This window comes from Petromyzon marinus, chromosome 20 (genome assembly GCF_048934315.1).
Source record: "Petromyzon marinus isolate PM22_M1 ecotype Great Lakes invasive population chromosome 20, UKy_Petmar_22M1.pri1.0, whole genome shotgun sequence".
NCBI classification, from domain to species: Eukaryota; Metazoa; Chordata; class Hyperoartia; order Petromyzontiformes; family Petromyzontidae; genus Petromyzon; species Petromyzon marinus.
Genome location: NC_133686.1, coordinates 12,210,117 through 12,233,808, shown reverse-complemented (window position 1 = coordinate 12,233,808; position 23,692 = coordinate 12,210,117). Strand labels below are relative to the sequence as shown.

At 43.7% G+C, this 23,692-nt stretch overlaps 1 protein-coding gene across 1 annotated transcript; it reads left to right on the top strand.

The window, feature by feature from the left end:
- Positions 1-892: 892 nt before the first annotated feature.
- Positions 893-23,692, top strand: LOC116944089 (uncharacterized). Its single transcript, XM_032957500.2, has 8 exons — positions 893-1,075; positions 5,588-5,714; positions 6,901-6,973; positions 9,509-9,704; positions 11,709-11,780; positions 17,303-17,404; positions 21,115-21,294; positions 21,677-23,692. The coding sequence occupies exons 1-8, from the start codon at positions 893-895 to the stop codon at positions 21,785-21,787; spliced, it is 1,044 nt and encodes a 347-aa protein (XP_032813391.1). The 3' UTR covers positions 21,788-23,692.

Here is a 23,692-nt window from a genome sequence, read left to right as displayed (position 1 = left end):
AAATACATACAAAATATTCAGATTCTGATTTATCCCCTTCTCTCAAAAACACCATGCTCCCGACCGTTGTCCCTGCGAGAGTAGGGTAGTGAGTCAAGTTACCTTTTGCCAGTTTCAATTCCGAGGGCACCTGGTCCCGTACGAAGCCAACCGTGCTAATCGGAGGTGCGGTGTAAGGACAGCAGATTAAACATATACAGCAGCTGTAACGAAATTAGTTTTTAACCTAGATGATTTAAAAGTGCAGAGCTCCCAGTGGCTTCCTGATATCGGAAGAGCGTTCCAGACGGCCGCAGAAGCGCATCTGAAAGCACGCGATGCGGTGACCGCCGTCTTTGTCCGTTCGCTGGCCAAAAGCCACTGCTAGTGAGCATGACCGGAGGTCGCTGTAATGCAAAAAAATACATTAAATAATCGCTTTAAAATTGTGTTCTTAACTAATTTTCAGAGGGGGCCACTTTAGCCGATAAGACAACAGTGTGAAAGCCGATACACATTTGAAACCATTGGGGTTTGATAGCAGCACGATGATGGGGGGGGGGGTGTTTTCACTATTTGTGTATTCTCAGGGGCCGCACTAAAGGCCACCAGGGGCCCCCAGTGGCCCGCGGGCCTTGCAATGAAGAAACAACCGCTCTAAAATGTGTATCAACACGCACATTGTGCTCAAGCACACTTGCACGCGGGCAGCGTCAATTGCTTCGAGCGGCCAGGGAGAGGCGGGCCGACGACACCAACGACTGTTGACTCAATGACACACGGGGGCCCACATTGCCAGCGGCTGGCATTCCTCGCTGCCATGGCGATGTTAGAAACACCGGAGGGCATTTTGTTATTTACCCCCTCCCCTCTATCTCTGTCTCTCTCACACAAAGTCGCGCGAGACGAGGGGATGTCGTCTTCGGACCCGGCGCTGCTGAGGGCCGTGCGAGCCAAAGCCAAGACGATGAACCTGAGCAGCAAGAAGATGAGACGACTGCCTGGCGCTATCGGGCAGCTGCCGTGGCTGGAGCGGCTGTGCGTGAAGAGCAACGCTCTGAGCGAGCTGCCCGCCGAGATGCACCGCCTGACTCGCGTGAGTGAGTGAGTGGAGTGAAGTGAGTGAGTAGAGTGAGTGGCGTGAGTGAGTGGAATGAGTGAGTGGAGTGAGTGAGTGGAGTGAGTGAGTGAGTGGTGTGAGTGGAGTGAGTGGAATGAGTGAGTGAGTGAAGTGAGTGAGTGGAATGAGTGAGTGAGTGGAGTGAGTGAGTGAGTAGAGTGAGTGGAGTTGTGTGAGTGAGTGGAGTGAGTGAGTGGAATGAGTGAGTGGAGTGAGTGAGTGGAATGAGTGAGTGGAATGAGTGAGTGGAGTGAGTGAGTGGAGTGAGTGAGTGGAGTGGTGTGAGTGAGTGAAGTGAGTGGAGTGAGTGAGTGGAATGAGTGAGTGTAGTGAGTGAGTGGAATGAGTGAGTGGAGTGAGTAGAGTGAGTGGAGTGGTGTGAGTGAGTGAAGTGAGTGGAGTGAGTGAGTGGAGTGAGTGCGTGAGTAGAGTGAGTGAGTGGAATGAGTGAGTGGAGTGAGTGAGTGGAGTGAGTGAGTGGAGTGAGTGAGTGGAGTGGAGTGAGTGGTGTGAGTGGAGTGAGTGGAATGAGTGAGTGAGTGAAGTGAGTGAGTGGAATGAGTGAGTGAGTGGAGTGAGTGAGTAGAGTGGAGTGGTGTGAGTGAGTGGAGTGAGTGAGTGGAATGAGTGAGTGGAGTGAGTGAGTGGAATGAGTGAGTGGAGTGGTGTGAGTGAGTGAAGTGAGTGAGTGGAGTGAGTGAGTGTAGTGAGTGAGTGGAATGAGTGAGTGTAGTGAGTGAGTGGAATGAGTGAGTGGAGTGAGTAGAGTGAGTGAGTGGAGTGGTGTGAGTGAGTGAAGTGAGTGGAGTGAGTGAGTGAGTGGAGTGAGTGCGTGAGTAGAGTGAGTGAGTGGAATGAGTGAGTGGAGTGAGTGAGTGGAGTGAGTGAGTGAGTGGAGTGGTGTGAGTGAGTGGAGTGAGTGAGTGGAGTGAGTGAGTGGAGTGAGTGAGTGGAGTGGAGTGAGTGAGTGGTGTGAGTGGAGTGAGTGGAATGAGTGAGTGAGTGAAGTGAGTGAGTGGAATGAGTGAGTGAGTGGAGTGAGTGAGTGAGTAGAGTGAGTGGAGTTGTGTGAGTGAGTGGAGTGAGTGAGTGGAATGAGTGAGTGGAGTGAGTGAGTGGAATGAGTGAGTGGAATGAGTGAGTGAGTGGAGTGAGTGAGTGAGTGGAGTGGTGTGAGTGAGTGAAGTGAGTGGAGTGAGTGAGTGAGTGGAGTGAGTGCGTGAGTAGAGTGAGTGAGTGGAATGAGTGAGTGGAGTGAGTGAGTGGAGTGAGTGAGTGGAGTGAGTGAGTGGAGTGGAGTGAGTGGTGTGAGTGGAGTGAGTGGAATGAGTGAGTGAGTGAAGTGAGTGAGTGGAATGAGTGAGTGAGTGGAGTGAGTGAGTGAGTAGAGTGGAGTGGTGTGAGTGAGTGGAGTGAGTGAGTGGAATGAGTGAGTGGAGTGAGTGAGTGGAATGAGTGAGTGAGTGGAATGAGTGAATGGAGTGAGTGAGTGGAGTGAGTGAGTGGAGTGGTGTGAGTGAGTGAAGTGAGTGGAGTGAGTGAGTGAGTGGAGTGAGTGAGTGTAGTGAGTGAGTGGAATGAGTGAGTGTAGTGAGTGAGTGGAATGAGTGAGTGGAGTGAGTAGAGTGAGTGAGTGGAGTGGTGTGAGTGAGTGAAGTGAGTGGAGTGAGTGAGTGAGTGGAGTGAGTGCGTGAGTAGAGTGAGTGAGTGGAATGAGTGAGTGGAGTGGGTGAGTGGAGTGAGTGAGTGAGTGGAGTGGTGTGAGTGAGTGGAGTGAGTGAGTGGAGTGAGTGAGTGGAGTGAGTGAGTGGAGTGAGTGGAATGAGTGAGTGGAGCGAGTGAGTGTGTGGAGTGAGTGAGTGGAATGAGTGAGTGGAGTGAGTGAAGTGAGTGAGTGGAGTGAGTGATTGGAGTGAGTGGAATGAGTGAGTGGAGTGAGTGAGTGAGTGGAATGAGTGAGTGGAGTGAGTGAGTGGAGTGAGTGGAATGAGTGAGTGGAGTGAGTGGAGTCAGTGAGTGGAGTCAGTGAGTGGAGTGAGTGAGTGGAGTGAGTGGAATGAGTGAGTGAGTGGAGTGAGTGAGTGGAATGAGTGAGTGTAGTGAGTGAGTGGAGTGAGTGAGTGGAATGAGTGAGTGGAGTGAGTGAGTGGAGTGAGTGAGTGGAATGAGGGAGTGGAGTGAATGGAGTGAGTAGAGTGAGTGAGTGGAGTGAGTAGAATGAGGGATTGGAGTGAATGGAGTGAGTGAGTGGAGTGAGTGGAGTGAGTGGAGTGAGTGAGTGAGTGGAGCAAGTGGAGTGAGTGGAGTGAGTGAGTGGAGTGAGTGAGTGGAGTGAGTGAAGTGAGTGGAGTGAGTTGAGTGAGTGGAGTGGTGTGAGTGGAGCAAGTGGAGTGAGTGAGTGGAGTGAGTGGAGTGAGTGAGTGGAGTGAGTGAGTGGAGTGAGTGGAGTGAGTGAGTGGAGTGAGTGGAGCAAGTGGAGTGAGTGAGTGGAGTGAGTGAAGTGAGTGGAGTGAGTGAGTGGAGTGAGTGAGTGGAGTGAGTGAAGTGAGTGGAGTGAGTGAGTGGAGTGAGTGAGTGCAGTGAGTGAGTGGAGCGAGTGGAGTGAGTGGAGTGAGTGAGTGGAGCAAGTGGAGTGAGTGAGTGGAGTGAGTGAGTGGAGTGAGTGAGTGGAGTGAGTGAGTGAAGTGAGTGAGTGGAGTGAGTGAGTGAGTGGAGTGAGTGAGTGAAGTGAGTGAAGTGAGTGGAGTGAGTGAGTGGAGTGAAGTGAGTGGAGCAAGTGGAGTGAGTGAGTGAGTGGAGTGAGTGAGTGAAGTGAGTGAGTGGAGTGGAGTGAGTGGAGTGAGTGGAGTGAGTGAGTGGAGTGAGTGAGTGAAGTGAGTGAGTGAAGTGAGTGGAGTGAGTGGAGTGAGTGAGTGGAGTGAGTGAGTGAAGTGAGTGAGTGAAGTGAGTGGAGTGAGTGAGTGAAGTGAGTGGAGTGAGTGAGTGAAGTGAGTGGAGTGAGTGAGTGAGTGGAGTGAGTGAAGTGAGTGGAGTGAGTGAGTGGAGCAAGTGGAGTGAGTGAGTGGAGTGAGTGAGTGGAGTGAGTGACCGGCGGCCACTCTCGGGGCGGTGTTGACGCGCTCATTCGTGAACCCCGACGCCGCTAACTCACGGGTTCCAGGTCGCGTTCGGCGGTCGAACGAGGAGGGCGGGGGGCCCAAGGCCCCCCCAACCCCCCTCCCAACCCCCTGGCAGTGTTGACGCAGAAGCTGCTGCCAAGCTTTGCTCGTGCTGAACCAATGCTGCTGGGACATGAATGCCGATGGGATGTGTATCTAAAGTATACATTGCTTTTGTTTTCATTTGCGGGGGATTGACATGGGAAGGAGGCGAATTGTCTGTTTATGTTGTTTATATATATTTGTTTAAACGTCCGTACATAAGCGCTCCGTTGTCATGTGTTTATGCAAAAGTGTTTAGAGAGTAAACACCGACTTTGTCCACTTTATATTGGCATTATAGTCACACTCCACGATAGTAAAATTACTTATTTCACCACCATGATGACATACTGTATACTGTATGTTTAAAATACGTGTTTAGAGATTTAGAGCTATTCATAACTATCAGAAGTTTGGCCTGACTGAGTAAAGGTAAAACCCGTGAGTCTCTCTGTTATGGGTCGTAACTTTTTTTAGTGAGCCTTTGTGGATTGTTTGAAAACCTTTGAGAATTGACAGCCAGGGCTGTAAATCATTAACCATCATCATAGTTCCAGTGTTTGGTGGACTCCGGGATGCCGTGTTGGTAACATGCGCACTGGTGATTGTGTAACGAGCTGGCTGTTTAATGCGTTGGGTGATGGACTTGTTGGGCATGTCGCCAATGTATTGCAGTAACTGTGCCGTTACAGTACTGGTCTTGTATGCACAGATACATATATTTAAACGTTCTTTCTTGTCACAGTATTGTACTGCATTTTCTTTCATGAGAATACTCTGATAATATTGTACTGCACTGTAAAAAAAAGTGCATGAGGTGCATTACAGTCCATAATAGTTTTAAAGTGTGAAATCTATCAATTAGCAATTTTTTTATGGACATAGCTCCTGACTTGGAGTAGAGTGTCTCTCAAACCCATAATGTCTAGGACCGCTAATCCCAATGAACTAATCGAAAGAATTGGAACTCTCAGGAGGAAGTTCGTTAGCGTACATTGGCGGCAGAATGTATGCACGAGAAAAACAATGAACCAGTCTTAGCTGCTACATGAGACACTTGTTGTGCACAGACATTAAAACGTATTGTTGCTATTATGCAGCAAACATTTTGTGGAGTCAATATTCCTGAGTTGACTATAGCATAGAAACGTGGAAACCTTTGATACGTGATCAGGTTCTGCAGCTGAAGGCAAATGTCCTGATACATTGTCACATTCTAGCACAAAATATGGAATCCCTAATGATTGTGTAACACTTTTCAGGTAACACCTTTGCTGTATTTTTGCAGCTCACAGAGTTGAATCTGGGAAACAATGAGCTGCAGGAGGTACCAGAGATCTTGCGCCACTTGACATCACTGCAAAAGCTACATCTTTTCAACAACCGCATCAAACGCTTTTCAGACAATGTTCTAGGTACGTCTTTCTGTGGTAGATGGATCAAGATCCTCTAATTTAAATGAGTCTTGGAAATTGTATACGTCGGCTTTCCCGACCGACATTGTGATTCATAATTAGTTTATTTTGGTTAAATCATGGTGTAGGTAAAATGTAAATTTGTAACACTATAACCCTCCACCAACGGACAAAGCCAATCAAATCAAGTTATCACGTGCGCAAATATGCCAAACCAAATCAACTGGCATATTTGCCCATGCGACAACTTCATTTGATTGGTTCCGTCGGGTAGTGGAGGGTTATAGTTAGAAAACTGACATACACGATCTAACCAAAAATCTACTAATTATGAGTCTTGGAAATATGGCATGAACTATTAGCTGTAATGGACTGTCAGCAATTTAACAGAAAAAAAAACTATTCAATCAAAAATTCCTAAAAATTATGAAGAATATATTTTTGGGTCAGATCCAGTGAGTAGAATGTGGTGTACAGTCTCCTCCACCCGACTCAGACAATTAATACAGTTGTCACTTGATGAACAAACGTGCTAATGTATTACTGCTACAGCAGCACAACGGTGTGTTGGAGAGTGATCCACAACATTTAATAATTGGGTACCTGACATGGCACATTTGTTTACGTGGCAACTTCATTGTGTCGGGTGGAGGAGGGTGTGTGACAGTTTACTCACACGATCTGACCCAAACACCAATTATGAATCATATTGGTCGCAAAAGCCAAAGTGTTCAATTTCAAAAAATATCACGAGAAATATTTGTGACCGGTCTTTTTAAAATTTCATCTGCATATTGTTTACACTGACTGTTTTAAATTCCCAATACTCCTCTCCAGCTTCATGACCGTCGCTTCATTCGTCGGGGCCACACTTGTATAAACGATATGACCTTGCTTACTGCACCGTGGCTCTGGCAAAATGCAGTCAGTACAGAAGTCAGAGTTTGATCTGCAGAAGCGCCTTTCAATGCAGCATGCAGATGCCTGCAAGTGCCCACAGGTCCACTGGCATGTACAGCTGTTGCCCAAGTCCTAACACAAAGTATACTTCTCATGCCTTTATAGAACTTCTCTCTGGTTAATGAAATATGTATTTGATGTTTTCCTAAAATGTTCTCTAGTTAAACCAATTCTTTTGACAGCATAACATCGCTACGCTTAACCATAAATTATATCATGCGTTTAGAAGGGTTGCACAACCTGGTGATGCTCAACATCAACAACAATCAACTGAAGACCCTCCCAAGGAACATCAACAAGTATGCATGCACAATGATCACACTGGCATTTTGATCAAATGCAGTGCTGAAGCACTGTAGTGAGTAAGCAATGATAATACATTTACCAAATGAGTTCTACGTGCTTGCGTATGCTCAATTGGGATTATAAGTAGCAACCATCGTCCCCTGCTGCGAAAACTTGGCAGGACCCTCCTGAGAGAGAGAGAGTCGTGAGACTTGGACTGGCTTTCCACGGTAAACGAGCAGAACACATCGCATAATCAATGCAACAAAAATCCCATACTCACCTCTTTAAGCTGGCCTGTACTCCCTAGTTCTGGCCGTTTACCCTGGTTATGTTTACTTCCTTCTTTCCATACATGGGTGCATTGGGATCTACAGATGGAATGTGCCTTGCAAATGTAAATTGTTATACGACGTAATTGCTATTGGCCAAATATTCCAACGCTAAACAAATTACCGTACCTCCAAATGACTCAATTGGGATGACACAGGTGAACGTTGCCCCCACTGTAAGAACTTGGGAGGACCCTGCTGAAAAAGTATTGAGACCTCAGTGAGCCTTTGATGGGCAAAGCAGCTTAATAATGATCGCGATGCATTGCCATCAATAAGCCGCTAGAGGGCGCTGTTGCAGGCGCAACGTTTGGGATGCCCAAATTATTTGTTGCAATGAATAAAAAATGGTTATGGCTTAGGGCCAAATGACCTTAATCCTAGGCTGCTTTCATTATGCTTGCACATTAAACAGCCACTGCACACAAGCTGTCACGATGCGTGGAAAGGTCTTTGTGACTCTCATCGGGATATGGCAGCCAAGAAGAGGAGTTACCTTTAGCTTTCACAAACGAAGTGCAAGTGATGTAAACGTAGGGAAGTCATGGCTGAAAATGGGATAAACAGCAATACTCAAGTCAAACCACCCACCAGGTGTATCTTGCATAGCTGTCTGCTTGGTGGAAACCAAGGATTTAGAGTCAGTCAATTTTTACTTGCAGGATGCAGTAAGTCCTCTATTTGCGTTGTTTCACTATAACGTAGCCAACAAATGAGCGAGACGTAATTCGATTTAAAAATTTTAGATTCACTGCAACGTTGTTTTGGAAAATTTAAATAACGCAGTAGTTTCGGCAGCGGCACGTGACGACCCACCACGTCACGGCGCCTCCTAGCGAGCACTCAAGCTCCAGATTTTAAAACACCACCACTGTACACTCCACTGCCCTCTCTCAGTGGAAACTGCCGCAATCTCTGGTGAGTACTCTGTACTAACCTATAAATAATATAGGTTAATACAGGGCATCTTGTTATCTTTACGGTACGGTACTAAATATTTTTTATTCATGTTTTGTATGTATGTTGCAATTCTTTCGCACCGTATGTAGAGCCAACTGTGATAATCATGGGTGACCAAACCAAAAAAATAACATCCAGGAATGTATCTTAAGTTTATATAATTAAGTCAACGGTGAAACAGGTTTCCATTTACGTTGTTTCCACTAATGTCGGGGACGCGTCCCCAACGTAAATAGAGGACTTGCCGTAGAGGACTGAGAAAGGATTGTGAGGAGGAACCCATTGGAGAGTGCTCTCAGGGCATGCTCTCCCACACTTGACAAGTCAAACGCGGATATATGGATATTATTGCCAATAACTTGATAATGGTGGAGGGAGGAATCTGAATTTTTTTGTTAATTAAAAAAATAGATTTTGTCTGCTATTACAAGAATAATAAATGAGCTAATTTAGATTAAAAACGCCCCATATCTACCTCTTTCCAAATGCTTTGTTGATCATGTGTGGTTGGTGGAACAAGGCTTGTGCCAAGTACAGTGTTGCTTTGCTGTCCTTTTTTACTGTGCTCTGGATGAGTGTATGTGTATGTATGTTGCACTTATTTTGCACTGTACATAGCCAACCGTGCTAATCGGATGTGCAATTAATGTCAGAAGCAACGTGGTATTTGTGGGTTCCCCAAAATATCCAGTAGCCAGTTGCCCACCACAGACATACCAATATTTCTAAAAAACAATTTACTTTCATACAGTATTCATTTTCTCTCTTGATTCTGAGCCAAGTGAAAAGTCCACGTTCTTAGGGGCCATCCATTTAGTACGTACGCAGGGGAGGAGGGGGTGTAAAAAGTATGCGTGCGTACAGGGAGGGGGGAGGGGTCAAGTTTTTACAGATTTTTGCGTACGTACTAAATGGATGGCCCCTTACGGTAGAGAACAGTCTTATTCATAGGGCAACCGCTGTCGATTCACCACAAAGTTATACTCATTATATGAACCCCAGAGGGATGATGAACTTCGTCAAACCCCAATTTGCATTTAAAATCATCATCACCATTGCAACGTAGGAGGATCTGAATGCAGACTTGCTGGAAAGTCCACGGGCATTCTCACTGTGGCTGCATTCGACAAGAATCGCATTGCTTACCATGGAAGACCTATTCACTCTAAATCCTTCTTAATTGTGGCTTATTGCTGAGGTGTTGTCGTTCGTGAACACCACGCAATTTGCTCCAATTGTGCTGCATTGGCTGTTGAGTCTGATGAAGCTGCAGAAACTGAGTGCGAACGGTAACCTGCTGGAGAGCGTTCCCGAAGAGCTGTGTGGCCTGGCACGCCTCAAGGAGCTGCACCTGGCCAACAACCGCCTCACGGCGCTCCCAGCCGAGTTGGGACATTTACACAATCTGGAGCGTCTGCACCTGCAGCACAACGAGATCCGTGAGCTGCCAGAGGTAACGCACTAGTCGGTGGGTGCAGGAAAAAAAAAGTCAGTATCCGAGATTTCTTGCTCACGTGTATGTATGTATGTTGAACTTCTTTCGCACCATACATAGCCAACCGTGCTTATCGCAGGTTCGAATGATCGTTGAGAGGGTGCTCATCAATTTACAAATATGAGCCTGTTGTGGAATTATACAGTCCTATGGCAGGGGCAAGTGTATTCACATGAAAGCCGCTGTTACTTTCCCTACAAAACGGTACCTATTTTTTTGTATCAACCCCAAAGGATGATTGTCTAAGTCTTACCCTAATCAGGATTTGAATTTGCGACCTTCTGATTGCACGCCACTCACTCTACCACTGAGCCACAACCTGGCTTTTTTCAATGCAAGATTAAACGAAGTGCCTTTTGTTGGGTGTAACATATCTGAAGCTATCCACCGGCCCTGGTATCCGGGGGATTAATCGGATTTGTTAACTATCTCATTTTTCTTGCATCTGCACAAACTCGAATATAAAACTTATGAGAATACATCATGAAAATAAAACAGACGGAAGGGATGATTCAAAATTATATCACGTAAATGGATAATAGGAAATCATTTTGTTTTTGTTTTTTTCCTCAACCCTTTGTAAATCCACTGCTGGATGAAGTCAGTGATGAGTTTTTTCCATATTTCACAATGCTGGTCAGTGCAAGTCAGTGTACACTGTACTATAAAAATCTTGAGTGTGCCAGCCCCAAAATGTGTAATATAGTTTTCTTCAATGGGATAAACTAAATATAGATCATAGTGTAGTGAGTCCAACTGATTCGTAGACGTTATCTTGGGAGCAACACTATGATACAACAGCATGCAACATACGATCTACATTCGGGTCTCGAAAGCCCCTCTAACCACGCTACGGCAGAACTAGACACGGTTGGCTATCCCGGTCCGGACCACAAGCTGGGTCCTAGACCGCGTGGCTAGAGGCTTCTTCTCACCGACATGGATCTTCGTAACACCAGCACACCAAGAACCTCGAGCTCCTCACGGGGCCCTCGTTATATGCCCCCGGGCTGGGGCTGGCTCCACCCTTCGCCCCGCCCACCTTCCACATCTCTCGAGCTCTTTCTCGAAGGTTCCCGAGAGCTCTTTTGGACCACGTGACCGCCCCGCGGCCCCCGTTCACCGGTGGTCCCCCTCCAATATTATCTGATCACGTGTCAGCAGGTCAGCCAGCGTATCATGCCCCAACGTAACCCTGGCTGGCTAACACTCCCTCTCGCTCCCTCACCGGGAGCCCGCACCGCACACTGCTCGCGGTGCCTCCGTGCTAACCAACGCTCACCCAAGCCCCGCTAGGGTTGGTACTACACCCCGAAACCCGGGCTGCCCATAATGACAACACATTATCCGCCGTGGCTTCGTAAGCCCCGGCACCATACAGTGACAACCACAGTCAATACATCAGTAATAATTTAAACGTGTAACGTGCGACACTGGTTTCGCTCACTCTTGAGAGAGAGAATGACACACAGGGACAAGCAGGAATCACAGGAAAGCGGGATAGGCATCAATCGGGCAGCTGGTGCCAAATTCCCCCTCTCAAGCTCCCCAATCCTACCTATGTAAAGGTGTTATCAGCCAATTAATGATTGTTTACGTGTGGGAATAAACCAGAGCACCAGGAGAAAACCTACGCGTGCGATGGAACGATACTCTATCCCACACAGACGGAATAGGTGGAGTCCACATTTGCTTCTCTTGGCAAGGCAGAGTATGGCACCTCCTCGACGCCCATGGGAAGAGAGCTTCACAACGTTTGTGTGATCTACCAACTCTCGCTGCCTCCACAGTGCTGAATTACAGGGGTGCATAGCCACCACTGGCTGGTTAATCATACCAACATTTCTTTTTTGCTTTTTCTATGACCATGGTAAAGTATTTTATAAACCTGTTCCTGTGCTATTTTAAGAAAATGTCTCAAATAGCATGAAAGCCCCCGATCGGTTTGTTTTTCGTGTTCAGAGTCTTGGAAGCCTTCAAAAGCTGGAAGTTGTTGATGTGGCAGCAAACGAACTCTGGGTTTTTCCCTCAAGTGTAAGTGTGAAAAAAAAATAAAAAACAGCACGGCACACATTGCAGTTGTTGTGATACACAAGCTTTAGTGGTTGGTTAGGCATGACCATATTTACAAATGCAAATGCACATGAAAGAGCAAATCACTGACAAAGAATTCTGTTTAACGTCAATATAGGACACCGCATATAAAAATTATGAACTGACAACGTACAAAAAGGGAAAGTATAGGATTACTTCTGCAAACATTTTGTCCACAAATCTTATTAGCTGTCGGATCCAGATGATCATGTAGGATTCATAAAATCATTTAATGAAGCATAATTTTAAAACTTAAAATTTGTGATTGCAAATAAGGCATCTGTAAAGGAAACTGGGTGTAGCTCCCAAATCTGTAGGAGTAAGTTTTGGGCTCCGATCTGGCTAACCACAGAACCATGGGCGGAGATGGGGGGGGGGGCATGGGGACGCAAGCCCCCCCCCCAAACTGGACACCTTTATTAATTTATTTTCAGCAGTTTACAATTAAGGCGAAAAATAATTAAATATATGCACCCGCGATTCCTAACGTGAGGGACAAAGCGAACCCCTGCACTCCCCAAAAAATATAGAAGTCAAACTGCGCCTATGCCCAGAACAGCTGATGGAACAGCTGATGGGGGGTGGGGGGGATGTAGAGTGGGAGGGGCAGGGTAGAGACGTGGAGTTTACGCCAGTAGAAATAAGACATGTTTGACAATCTGGGATATAAATGAAACACTGACAAGTTGACAGAGCTGAACTCATTAGCATCTACCATAAGTTTTGGTTGCGACTGTCTCATCTCCATTGTCACTTTTTCTAACCGCAAAAGTTTTAAATTGCCTCACTGCCAGTGACAGAGATAAATGAGTTATTGTAATTGCTGTTTTCTATATTTGTATATATATAAATGTGGGTTTTCCAACGTCGCAGCATGCATGACATTGCGTTTAGCAATCGTGGGAGGCCACGTTTGTTTACAAGGTTCACGAATTGTTTTTTTTTATCCAAGACAACTTGAACTTTATAAACTCCCCGGGATTTTTTTTTGCCCAAGTCAGCCACCCTGACATCATTGTGAGAAAAGTTTTACTAGTGTTACCTTTCACTCATATATTCTTACCCAATTAAAATTAATGCACTGATAATTAAAACTAATTTTACGCAACATAAAATTAAAATAAATAAAATAAATATATAACCTAAACTCCAAATTGCCATATTATGTTTGAGAAGGAAATTTCACATCCGAAATGGAAACTGCAGGTGACGTTCTTTATTGCTCTACAAAACAGGGATTTAAAAAAAAAAGATCATTTCAAACATGAATGTGGCATCACTAGCTTGTTTACCCATCCTAGGATGGAAGCTGTAATATTTACGGAAAATTTGAGAGTATAATTGTATGTTGTGTAAAATTAATGGCAGTGAATCTTGCACAAAAGTATGTCATCAAGCACTTCACTGAATTTCACTGTAGCACTGTATTAATGGCAGTGATTCTTGCACAAAACTAAAGAATATAAACCTAACTTCATGTCAGTGTAGCACTGACCTTCAATTTGTTCAAATTCACTGCTCTGATACTTCATTCTCTTCTGCTTTTGGTCGCTGGGGTTGAAATAAATTGTAATTCAGTACAATACCTGGAAAATCACCGAGAAATGTCTATTTTACCATAATGTAGAAGCATAAATTAGACTTACCTTTGTCTGAAGTGCTGAAGAAATAAATAAAGACACCAAATCCACTTTGTTGCTGCGTATAATTATTGATTAGATTCACTTTCAATAAAGAAATGTCAAACTTAAAGCGAATTTGCGAAAACATTTTATTTACGCTCGACCTTCTTCTGCATGAGTGTAAAAATCCACCTGCTCATGAATATTAATGATGGGGGGGGGGGGTTAGGCATTTGGAGTGACGTCACACGCGTTACACACAAACAGACATTCTTGGCTCATTATAGTAGTAATGTTGTTGTGCATTCATTTTGAGTAACTGGAGATATTTGCTGTATTTGATTAAATGTTTCTTAAGTATCACAACAGCATTATAAATACATTTTACATTTTGTAACAAAGCCATTATGAACAATAAATGAAAGGATAAACTCATTGCCATCTACAGCACGGATAATAAACTTGATATATGCGTTAAACCTATCCATTGTTTTATTAGACTCTGGTACTGCACAACAACGGCAGCCAATGTCCCCACAGTGTAAACATTGAAATTAATAAAGCAGTGACTAAATAAATTGGATCTGGATCGATAAATAAACTCTCCACCATGGGCGTCATGGTGGTGAGATGTTAACTACCTCGCCTGGTAAATAGGAGGTTGTGGGTTCGATCCAGCGCTGTCCTCCAGACAGTCTCGTCCCTTCACCTGATGAAGGGCGCTTGTGTTGTGGCCGAAACGTCATGATTTTTGTTATTTTATTTTTTACCTACATGACTTTACCCAATAGAACCAGAGAGTATTTCCAAACTTATTTTGTAAATATTCGTTTTATATGTACGTGAGTTTAGTGAAAGAAGCAAGAAAATAACACTTATTAACATTGCCATGGTGAGGCCTAGTCCCGCGCTAGAGCCCCCGGCCTCGTCTAGATTGCCCAGCCGGCCAAGCTGGCACCTTGGCAGGCTAGGGGCTGGGCCGCTACCCCCCCACCCCTACCCACGATCCTCCCGCCCACTCTGCAGTAATATCTACGGCCTATAGTAGTAGCATTTACCGACTCTATAGTAGTAACTGCACACATCGGGGTGGGGGTGGGGGGGAGGACATCACACTGTGAAGAATTTACCTCAGCGTTTTGTGTATTTTTATAGCATGTTTAATGCTGAAGAAAATTTCCCCCTCACCCCCACCGAACGCGTGTGATTTGGTAGGGGCCTTCCCCCCCACCGAACGCGTGTGAGTTGGTATGATCAATCGTGCGCGATTTAATAAATAATTAAAGGGGAACAGCACTAAATCGCTAATTTAACTACTTTAAAGTTGACGGATGGGAAAAAGGAATAGCGCTTGCTCACCAAGGGGCTTACGGCGTGGTACCTAGCTATTTTTTTAACGTAAACCCTGCCTTTTGAGAGCCAAATCCTTCGCAAGTGTGTGAACACACAGACAGACAAAAATTACATTTATAGGTAAGAAAAATGTGCATGGTTGCGTGGATTTTTCTCTGGGTCCTCCGGTTTTTCCATCCACATAAAGAATCAACATGCGTTCATATCGTATTTGGCCGCTATACATTTCCACATGATAAGCCACTTTGTTAAGCTGGCATTTATGGCCAGGTCACTTATGAAAAAGAGCTACATAGCTCATTGGGCCTTACCTGGTAAAATAAAAAAAATAGTTTAGTTTATAGTAGTATTAAGCTAGCAATTACAATTCAATAATTCCCCATGCATTAACAAGGTGCTCACCTGGTGTATCAACAGGGCATTCATAGTTGGCTTTCCAAAAAGTGGTACTGAATTTATGAACCCTGTAAGAATAGTTCACTGAATCGACGTACTGAAGGAATACAAGTTCACAACATCCAACTGTGAATTAGGATAATTGTGAGAGAAACTTTCTACTTGAGGATTTTGGTTTAATTGAGCCCAAAAAATCACAAATTTAGCATTTTTATCGAATTTTGAGGGTCAACTACAAGGTGGGTCAAATAGTCAGATCATAAATAACAACAATGTACTGGGACGGAGATAGTTTGAGTTGACTATCCAAAATAGCTTAAAACGGTGGTGTAATCCAAATCTACATAGTGGATCATGCAGATTTTGAAATAAAATCAAACCTGCTGGGCTTCAAGGTAACCAGGAGATGGTAGTACAGCAAATGGGTCAATGCATCTGTGTGGACAAATTAATGTTATCCCCTTGAAATGCATGAGGCTTTTTCCTCCCTTGGTACTCGAGTTTCCTCCCACTTGCAAATCACTTCTCGTAAGAGTAAATGGTCACAAACGCCAATACGGCAGCCTCCTGAAGCAGAGGGTGTCTTGAAGAGCGCTCAGCCTTACACATCATGCAGACCCTACCCCAGTTCAAGAGAACCGCATCCGTGGCCATAACACAGTGGGGATCCATATTCTTTGGTTCTTTCGGTAAAGTCACGTAGGTATAAAATAAAATAAATTAAATCACGACGTTTTGGAAGCAACACAAGCGTCCGTCATCAGCTGGAACAGCAATTTGTTTCTTGCTGTGGCTGTTCCACCTGATGACAGACGCTTGTGTTTCTTCCGAAACGTCGTGATTTAATATATTTAATTTTATACCTACGTGACTTTACCGAAAGAACCAAAGAGTACAACACTGGTTAAATTTTGATTTAAAGCTTTCGTGACTGCAGGGATTCATATGCTTGGTTCTCTCGGTAAAGTCACGTAGAACCAAGAATATGAACACAGTGGTTCTTAACCTTTTCTGCAGCCTTGTACTTCTTCGGTTCTCAATCGTAAAAAAATGTACAATGTTAATAAATAGAGGGTTTGATGAAATAAAGTAGTTGTACTTACATGCCCGTGCTTAATTTGCATTTCGATCATTTACCTTCTAAAAAATTCTGGCCATGTCTCACACCCCCAGAAAGGGCATCTCTCACCCCAGGGGGTGCGTGCACCCCAGGATAAGAACCACTACCATAACAGTAGAAGGTGAAGATATAATTTGCTCCACCCCTTACTCACTGCCAGGGTGCAGCCATTCAATGTAATTAAATGTCATAAATACCCTGAAGCTGCCTTTCAGGTAAATATGTGGCACGATGTGGGTGATTTAGCAACTTGCTGACAAGATTACCACTGGAAACTCATGAAGTAGACATAACCCAGAGCCAGAGATGGAAATTCCACATTCCTACATATGGGGCCAGTCTCTACAGGAAAACTACTGTTTACTTTCCATCATAATAATCATCACGATCCATGGGCAGATAGCCCCGTAGGTGTCCACTGTACATTTCGTAACTTATTTCCACTTTCCTCTGTCTTGTGCCAATATGCTCAAGTAGTGCCACATCGTTCTGGCACCATTTTCTTGTGATGTCATCATCCAGCCATTCTCTGTCCGGTCTGCCTCTCTTTCCGGTTCCATCCATTTTTACGAACAACACACTTAAAATTTTCCTGTCGTCCATCCTACATATGTGTCCAAATAGTGCCAGTTTCTTTATCATCACTGCCTGCATCAGGTTTTCGTTATATGTGCAACCAATTTCTTACTTCTACGTTGGCCACTCTTTGGGTCCAGCTTAGATGCAGTATCCTTCCCATAATGGGATAAATTAATCGTAGGAAGATGATGGGCTGAACAAACCACTGCCTGGGTGTTGAGCTTCCAAGCCTTTGTGCATACCATGTTCTACCGAACAGCACCGTATAAACAGACATCGGCTCCATCATTCAGTCGTGGAAATTCTGTACAGTGTGGCACGGGAAGAAATCCATCCCGGTGGTAGTGAATATCGACTACAAAATGACAGCATTGCCGAATACATTTGCGCAGCTGCACAGGTTGCCCCTGAAGGAGCTGTACTGCGAGGAGAACCCTTTGGTGAGGTTCTCCCCAGTGGAATCGGTCCAAGAGGATGAGGTGATGTCACTCAAGGCAAGTACAACTGGCATCAACCTTACCCATACACCTAGTCAATTTAACACTCTAAAATTTCAATTTTTTATGCTATGAGACGTTGTACAGACTATCTTAATCTGCGAGTTCGTTTCAAGCGTATTGTACACATTAAGACTGTCATTTAGTTTATTTGTTTCACGAAATATTTAACATTCATTGGTGTGTACGAGGAATATTAATACTGCCAAGTTGTACTCATCGGCCACACCTGTTAAACAGGTTTGCTTCACGGGAGGTTTTTCACCCCATGCAAAGTTACATTATTCACGATTGTAATTCGTACATTTGTCTACAGTCGGGGTAGAACGATTGCCTATGACGTGAGTTTGATTCCCAGCTGCAGCTAAAATCAGTGGCGAGTGCGATAAACCTCTGTCTCTCTCACACCCACTTTACCAACGCGCCTAACCAGCATGGTGAAGTATGGTCAAACAACCCCCATGACTGACATGGATCAACATGCCTTCATTCAGCAGCTGACTGATAAAGGACTAAACGATTATGAACTATTACAATTATTATTGCAGTAAAGGAGTCAATGACATCAACGTGAGGCATTGCTACAGCAGTCACTATATCAAAGCGACTGCTTGTCGATGCAAATTGACGTGATGTGTTTATATTACTGATCTACCATGTCCTTGGCAAACATGAAAATACTTTTGCCTTCCTTGCTGTCCTTGTCCGTGGCACATAGCGCCACTCATCCCCAAGAGCAGTGGTTTGCATTTTGACTCATTTCTAATGCAGTACGTTTTCAGCCAGGTTGGACCTTTACATACACACATTTTCAGATTCAGCTTTCCAATTTCGTAGGATTAATGTTTGTGTTCCTGTATGACTTAAGAGAGCTGTGAATTTCAATACATGGGGGAGGATGCTACACATTTCATGGCTGGACAGCGTAAGCAATTTGGAAATCCAGAATAGAATTTGATGGGAAAATGTAGATGTAATCAAGAAGAGGTGGTAGAGAGTCAGACGTGTGTGCACAGTGAAGAACTTGAATTTTCGTCCAACTTAATCTCCAGGAGAGCCAGGACTACCAAACATAATGGTCTCACACATTGCAGGTACAATCCTTCTACACACAGGAAACACATGCCCACATAATAATTAACTCCTTTTTCACTAAACTATATATTAAATCACTGTTCTTGCAGTGCTCAAATTAAATCTAAACTTTATGCTGACAGCCACTGAGCGAAACCCAGCACTTACAAAGAAAGCATATACTGTACTGGAAGGGAATCCAGGCTTTGACACTTTAAAGACATCATGACCTCAAGTGGTAAAATTTAATTGCTTTAAGAAATAGCCCCAAGCACAGCACTCCATGTTAACCAGTTTCCAACATATTAAATAATCTCATCACACAAATAATGAACCATCACAGATAACCCACCCAATCACCCCTCTTAATTAAATGGCTAGATTACCCATTGGACCTTAATAGAATATCTCCTCTTTACAACATCACAGCCAACAGTGCCTCGTGATCCACATATGCATGCCTTATGGCGTAATATTTCCAGCAAGGCCACTGCAGATAATGCACGGGAAGAAATGTGTAAAAACTCATACTGCATCTTTGAATAAGTATCACGCCACTTCATCCAATTCAAGTTGATCCACGGCCCATACCTTTCAAAGAGGCAATGAGTCAAATACTGTACAGAAATTTCCTCCTACAAGTCAGCGCGAATGATGCAATACATCATTTGAAAAAAATTTTGGGCTTGTCTTATGTATACGATTTTGGGGCATATTTGGACCTACAGTATCTGTCATGAATCACTAAACATCTCATAGCCATTAATCCTGAAATGATTATTTTAAACCTGTTTCATACCCTGAAGGTTATCTAATATTCCCAGTCAGTGGTTTGTACCAGCTTGGCAACTGCTAAACTAACCATACTAGACACATGGATAACGATAAAATACATCGTTTTCCCGATGTGGACAATGAATGAAGAGATATGGTAATCACTAGACACATCTATTACTGTATTGATGGGAACATCTGATGGCAAATTTGAACCAAATGTGGGTCCAATTCATAGGATCACCACCAATACAAGAAGGTTCAAACATTCATGACCCTCAATCAAACCTAAGTACCCACCAACTCAAACCCACCCCAGAGTATAAAACTCACCCATCTTAAATGTATATAACATAACGTACCATCTAATGCATCATCCTTTGGCCATCACAGATCACCACAGATCATCACATAAGTATATCCCTTTCATCTGGATACTTTGGCGGCAAACTCCTCCATCCCTTACTCTTTTTCTGTGAGTTCTCTTCCCCCCTCCCCTTTCCGCCTTTATCCTAAATTCCCCCCCCCTCGCTTAATCCCTCCTCCCATTTTATCTGCTTTTCCTGGAATGCGATAATCACACTGTATTTTGTCTATTTACCACACTCTGGATGTAGCATTCCTCTTTAAGTTTCAATAAACCATCAAATAAATAAAACAACAAAAAAGGTTAGTTAACAAAAATAGGAACTTGAGTGACACCCAGCAGTTGACCTTTTTAAATTATTATGCATGTTACCCCATTGTTCACCTCAATGAGTCTTGAGGCTCTTTTTTCAGAAGGGTCCTGCAAAGTTTTTTGCAGTCGGCAGCAATGTTGCTGCTGTGTATAATCCCAATTGAGTAATTTGAAGGTAATGTTAGCATTTGCGATGTTTGGGCAATAGCAGTTACATTTCCTATTCGTTGGGTCTTTCGGTAAAGTCACGTAGATAGGTTCAAAGAAAATAACGATCATTTGTGTTGGGATCGAAACGTCGTAGTTTTTTGTAAACATTTTTTATTTTTGTTATTTTCTGCAGTCACGAAAGCTTTAAGTCAAGCAGTTACATTGTATTTTTTTGTTTAGACCTAAAGCGAAATGGTTTGAGACTGTCAAAGGGGACCTTAGAGGAGTGGTCAGTTTAACACATAGGCTTTCGTGACCAATATTATTTATAATATAGGGATTTTTTCGGGTTCGATCGTTTAAATATAAATGTGTTGTTAAACCCACCACCACCCGACACAGCCAATTAGTAAGGTTTGTCATGTAAACAAAACATACAAATTCGGTACTAGTTCAGCACACTGGTGTGTTAGAGTAAACGCACTACATTTTCAGAAGAGTGGTGTCGACTGTGGTAAATAGCCGAAGGAAGATGTGTCAACAGCAATGGAGTTGGATAGGCTACTTACGGTGCAATAGAAGGTCAACATACATAGTCACATTGGTGGGCTTACTTAAACTCTCCAAGATTGTACTGCCCCATAACTTTGGACCACAATTGCTATAATAGCTAGCCAAATGTCATTATCACAGCAATGCAATATATCAAAACCACAGCTATATTTCTCCAGATATTAATGCTCTATGATAACCCCCAGTAGTCAACTAGGACATTTTCAGTATGCAGCGATCTATGAAACAACCATATGACTTATTTAGTCAAACAACCCATAGTTGCCACTCCCCCATGTTTTCCTCATCAGCCACTTACACTCGTGTTATGCCATAGACCATACAGTGCTGTATATGTTGATCTGGATATTGTATTGCTTAGCCTGAGGGAATTTTATTGATTCATTGTGCAAATGCGCAGGGAAGAAAGCAAGAAACAGATTGTAATAGTTTTCCCTCATGAATGTCTCCATTACAGGAATTGGTTGCAAGATTTATTCTGCATGAGATGAAAACATTTTCGTCGCCTCTGCAACTTGCTGTTGCCGAGCATCCACCTACTCAGGAAACATTGACACAGGCCAGGATCTGCGCAGTCTGCGGAGAGAGCTTTCTCAATATCTGGCTTGAATGTGTGCAATTTCTCAATGCCAAGAATGTAAGTACTTACACATTTGTAAACCATATTGTTGGTTGCAAGAGCTGAAACTAAAAGGCTCAAAGTTCTGTTCTTAAAATCTTAACTTTTAGCTTTTTTAGTTGAAAATGATAAAGGTACTGGAATAAAAAATCCCATCTGTCAGTCATTCAGCACTGTGGCAGCTGGAATTCTTCACAAATTTTGGGATATGAACCAAAATATTTGTCATGCAACGTCAAAGATCCCCATTGTTGGGCAACAACATCCATCATCTTGAAACTAATAGCACCCATTTAGGTCGCCATTTTTAAAATTACAATTTCCAGTTTTGGGCCCAAAAATGTGTGATGCAGATACTGATCTTGTGTTGGCCGACTGATGTGTTATGTTGTCTCGGTAGGATCTGAAGCTGATATCAAGCATCACAGTCATCCCTGTGCGAGTACTTCTCTGCTCCTACAAGTGTTTTAATCAGCCAGGGCATGCATACTATGGGATGGCCTTCACATAGATGTGCAGATGCAGCAACTGTTAAGAGCTTTGGGGTGTGAATTATGAAGAATTTCCTGCCATCATCCTGTCCTGTTTTGATGGAATGATGACTAATTTTTTAATAAAATCATCCCGCATCTGCCATTTATAATTCAAACAGGGCCCTCTCTGTCACTATGAGGCCATATCCCAACAGACCTCAGTCTATACACCGGATAGAGCCAAAATGGGTATGAATGGGTGCCAACTGGGGGCATGGCCTTGACAGTGACTGTAGAGTAGGGGTGGCGACACTTTAAAAAGTCACATTGGCCACATTAACTTGGCCACATTAACTTGGCCACAATGTGGTGTGGAATTCAACGACAAATTCTGGAAGGGGTCATAATTGCGTTGAATTAAAGAGCTCCATACCCATACAGGCACACGGGAACACAAGCAACACACACGCACAGGTATCGTGACTCGTTTTCACCATTTATCTTGATCATCAGTATCACAGTATTAATTACACACTGTCCTTTGTGGACCAATCCTGCTAGGCAAATGCATGTACACGCAAATAGGTGTACATGTGGGACAAATTCGCACCCAATCAGTTGGCTATGTCCGTGGATGGGCATTGCATTATGCTGCATGGCCTGTGCCCATCCATAAACTCTGGTTAGTATTCAGAGTACAGTGCTCAATGCACTGACCCACTTGTCAACAGAAATGGACACCATAGAGGATCATGGACTGAAAAAAGAACAGTTTTCCGCAGCAAAATCCATCGCGTACATGAAGTATCCCTGATTTCCAAATTCTTTCCTTTGCTCGTCACCATCAGGCAAAAAAACCCCTTGGGGCGTAGCGGTTCACACAAGACACCGCCAGGCGATCCTATTTCCTGCGCTTACCACCAAGCTTAGTGCAGGCCAAGGCCATGGTGGTGAAGATCAGCCTCAATTGTGCGTGTCCACATCAGCCATGTCCTGCCCTGGGGTCTGGTGTGGATCAGCAGGGGACGTTCGCCCAGGCAACACGTCCGCAGAACCGAAGTTTTCTGGCTCTGACCGTGTCAGACACTGATGGAGCGCCCTGTGCAAAGGCGGACCTCGCCACTGGTGACAAGCTCGCTGAAGTAAATGCAGAGTGGCCGTCGCAGGCACCACTGGTTGCAGGCATCCAGCTTCTATCTCAATGACGCTGTCGTTGACGGAAAGGATATACACATTATAGAGGCCGATCTTTGTTGCTGTTGTAGTGCTGGAGCGCCAAATTTGTCTGCCGAGCTGTTTCTTACACCCGCGTGTAATTGAGATTCGCCTTTTAATTTCTGCCTCGCTGCTTCCAGAACGTTGCAAATTACCACCGAGATACGTGTACGATTTTACTACTTCAAAGTTGTTGCCCACTCTTTGCACTTCAGTTAATTCGAGTGGCTGCTCATCAGTGGTCTATATTTTTGGTAATCAAACATTCAAGCTTCATGAAAAGTAAGCCTATAGTTTGTAACGAATAGGAGGATTTTTTTTTATTAATGAACACAGTCTACCATATTTTAGTATTGGTCCGTAAAATTGTAAAAAAATAATGTACATATTGATATGATTTATTGTTTTGTATGTTATATCGTACTTCCTGTGCAAACATTCTTTTTTATATTGCCCTCTCTAAAATGAAATCCCTGAAATTAAGGTATGTTGTAAATAATATATATCTGCAATTATATTTATTAGGAATACAAATTTAAAAGTATTGTATTACCATGCACCTTGCGCACAAAAAACAATTGGACCTCATAACCAGCTTTTCACACCTGAAAATGGTATATATCAGTGATACTGTGTTTTGTTATAAAATGAAAACATATTTTGGTTGGCTTGTTTTGTTACTGTATTGCTATTGCGTTCAATAAAAATGGTAATCTGATGTAACAAAA